Consider the following 1830-nt stretch of genomic DNA (forward strand, 5'->3'; position numbering starts at 1 on the left):
GTGTGTGTGTGTGTGTGTGTGTGTGTGTGTGTGTGTGTGTGTGGTGGGGGGCAGTGATGTTTCAGAGCTTTAGATGCCCCTACAATTTCCATCGTGTCCTTACAAAGCCATCCTGAAAACATGCTATCTCAGTGTCAAAGTGTGCTTGCTGTAAGTGTCAAGACAGATCCACGGGTGCCCGCTTTTAACTGGACTGGAGCCATGACCCTTGCTTGTGATAATTATGGATCCCTTACAGAGGTCTTGAAGACCCTTCCTAGGCTGCTCCCCGTGGAGAAGTTTGGGCTGTTTAAGATCACTCTTTTCAATACCAACAGACACATCGCCCCTCCCAGGACCCTGGGATGCTGCTCTCCCTCCACTCCCCACCCCTGTCCCACCTGCACATGCATCCCACCAACAGGAGAGGTGGAGCGGGGGACTTGGGATCCAGGTGCAGTCCGGGAGCCTCCTTTGCTAGGAGCAACGGGCACTAATCAGCTCAGGGCTGCTGCTTGGAAACAAAAGGCTGACCTGGTCCCTGCATGTGTCTGAGGGTGTCACCTGTTTGTGATCCCGCTTTACTGGGAACTTCATAGCAAATTAGCTATGAATATCTACCAGATTTAGCTGAGTCAGAATAGCTGGACTGAGCCTGGCCTTTCCCAGAGTCGACTGGAAAGTGTGCCTTTCTTCTTTGGTGGCAAAATGTGCCCCTTTGGGTAGACGATCACGTGTCTTTGCAACTTCCGGCCCGGCAGCCTCAGACGCTCTGGTTCCTGGGCGCCCTCCCCCTGCCCCCGACGGGGCGGCTCACCGCTGATGTTGAGCAGGTGGGTGAAGAAGAAGGACTGCTTGTGGAAGTCCTCTATGGCGAGGACGATGGGTCCATCCAGGCTGCTCCGCAGGGTCTTCTTGGAGCCACTTTTGTCTGCGATGAGCGACTCAAGCATGGTCCGCACCATGTACAGCTTGAAAAGGAAAGGAAGATGGGAAGGTCAGGGGCTGGCCCTCCATCCAAGGGAAAAGGTTGCTTTGTGCTGTGTTTCTATTCTTTTTTTTCTGAAGATATCTGCCCTTAAAAAGCACTGTCTTAAGGAAGCACCAGTTTAGGGTTGGAGAAGTAAATTTGGAATGTGTAACCTTCAAGAGGGAGACTGGCCAGCCTGGCAGGATGTTCTGCCTGGGGCCGGCGGCCTCCCGGGTGGGAGGACCTGGTAATACCAGGTCTTTCAAGGCCCAGGGTCCTGCCTGCTCTGCTTGGCCCTAGGGCACGGGCATCAGAGGAGAACCTCATCCCACGTCACCCTGGAGTCGCTCCCTGCTTTACTGGACAGCCACGGTGGCACCAGGGGTAGAGCACTGGACTCAGAGTCAAAAGAATGGGGTTCAAGGTTAGGTACGCCCCTGACTTGCTGTGTGACCTTGGGCAACAAAGTCCCACTCTGGGCCTCAGTTTTCTTATCTGCTAACGTGACGAGGTTGCACCAGATGCTTTCTCCAACCAGTCCCTTTCAGCTCTGACATTCCAAGGAACTGTGAAATGGGGTAGGATCAGAGCAAGCCCCCCACCACCTCAGGTTTCCGACCTCAAGACCGAGGGACAGTGCCTCTGCAGGCATCAGCTGCACGGTACAGCTTGCCGAAATGCTGGGTGGAAAGCAGGTGAAGATCGGTACTTACACAGGAGGCCTACTAGACAATTAACTCCTGCTTACAGAGAGCCTTAAGTGCAAAGGGCGCAAGTGCTAATCTACATCTTTCCACATCATGTGTCTTTGAATCTTAGGGCTGGAAGGGGCCGTGAACAGCCAGGCTAGTCCATTCCTGCTGCCTCCCGGAGAAGGGGAC

The 1830-nt window shown here is 54.2% G+C and overlaps 1 protein-coding gene across 3 annotated transcripts in view; it reads right to left on the minus strand.

Annotated features, from left to right (window-relative positions):
• Positions 1-1830, minus strand: part of CYFIP2 (cytoplasmic FMR1 interacting protein 2) — a 133714-nt gene that overhangs the window by 73661 nt on the left and 58223 nt on the right. For all 3 annotated transcript variants that reach the window (XM_007447124.1, XM_007447125.1, XM_007447126.1), the window contains one exon: positions 797-950. In XM_007447124.1, the coding sequence (XP_007447186.1) occupies positions 797-950 (154 nt within the window). The remainder of the gene's footprint in view (positions 1-796; positions 951-1830) is intronic.

This window comes from Lipotes vexillifer, unplaced genomic scaffold, assembly GCF_000442215.2.
Source record: "Lipotes vexillifer unplaced genomic scaffold, Lipotes_vexillifer_v1.1 scaffold194, whole genome shotgun sequence".
Taxonomy (NCBI): Eukaryota; Metazoa; Chordata; class Mammalia; order Artiodactyla; family Lipotidae; genus Lipotes; species Lipotes vexillifer.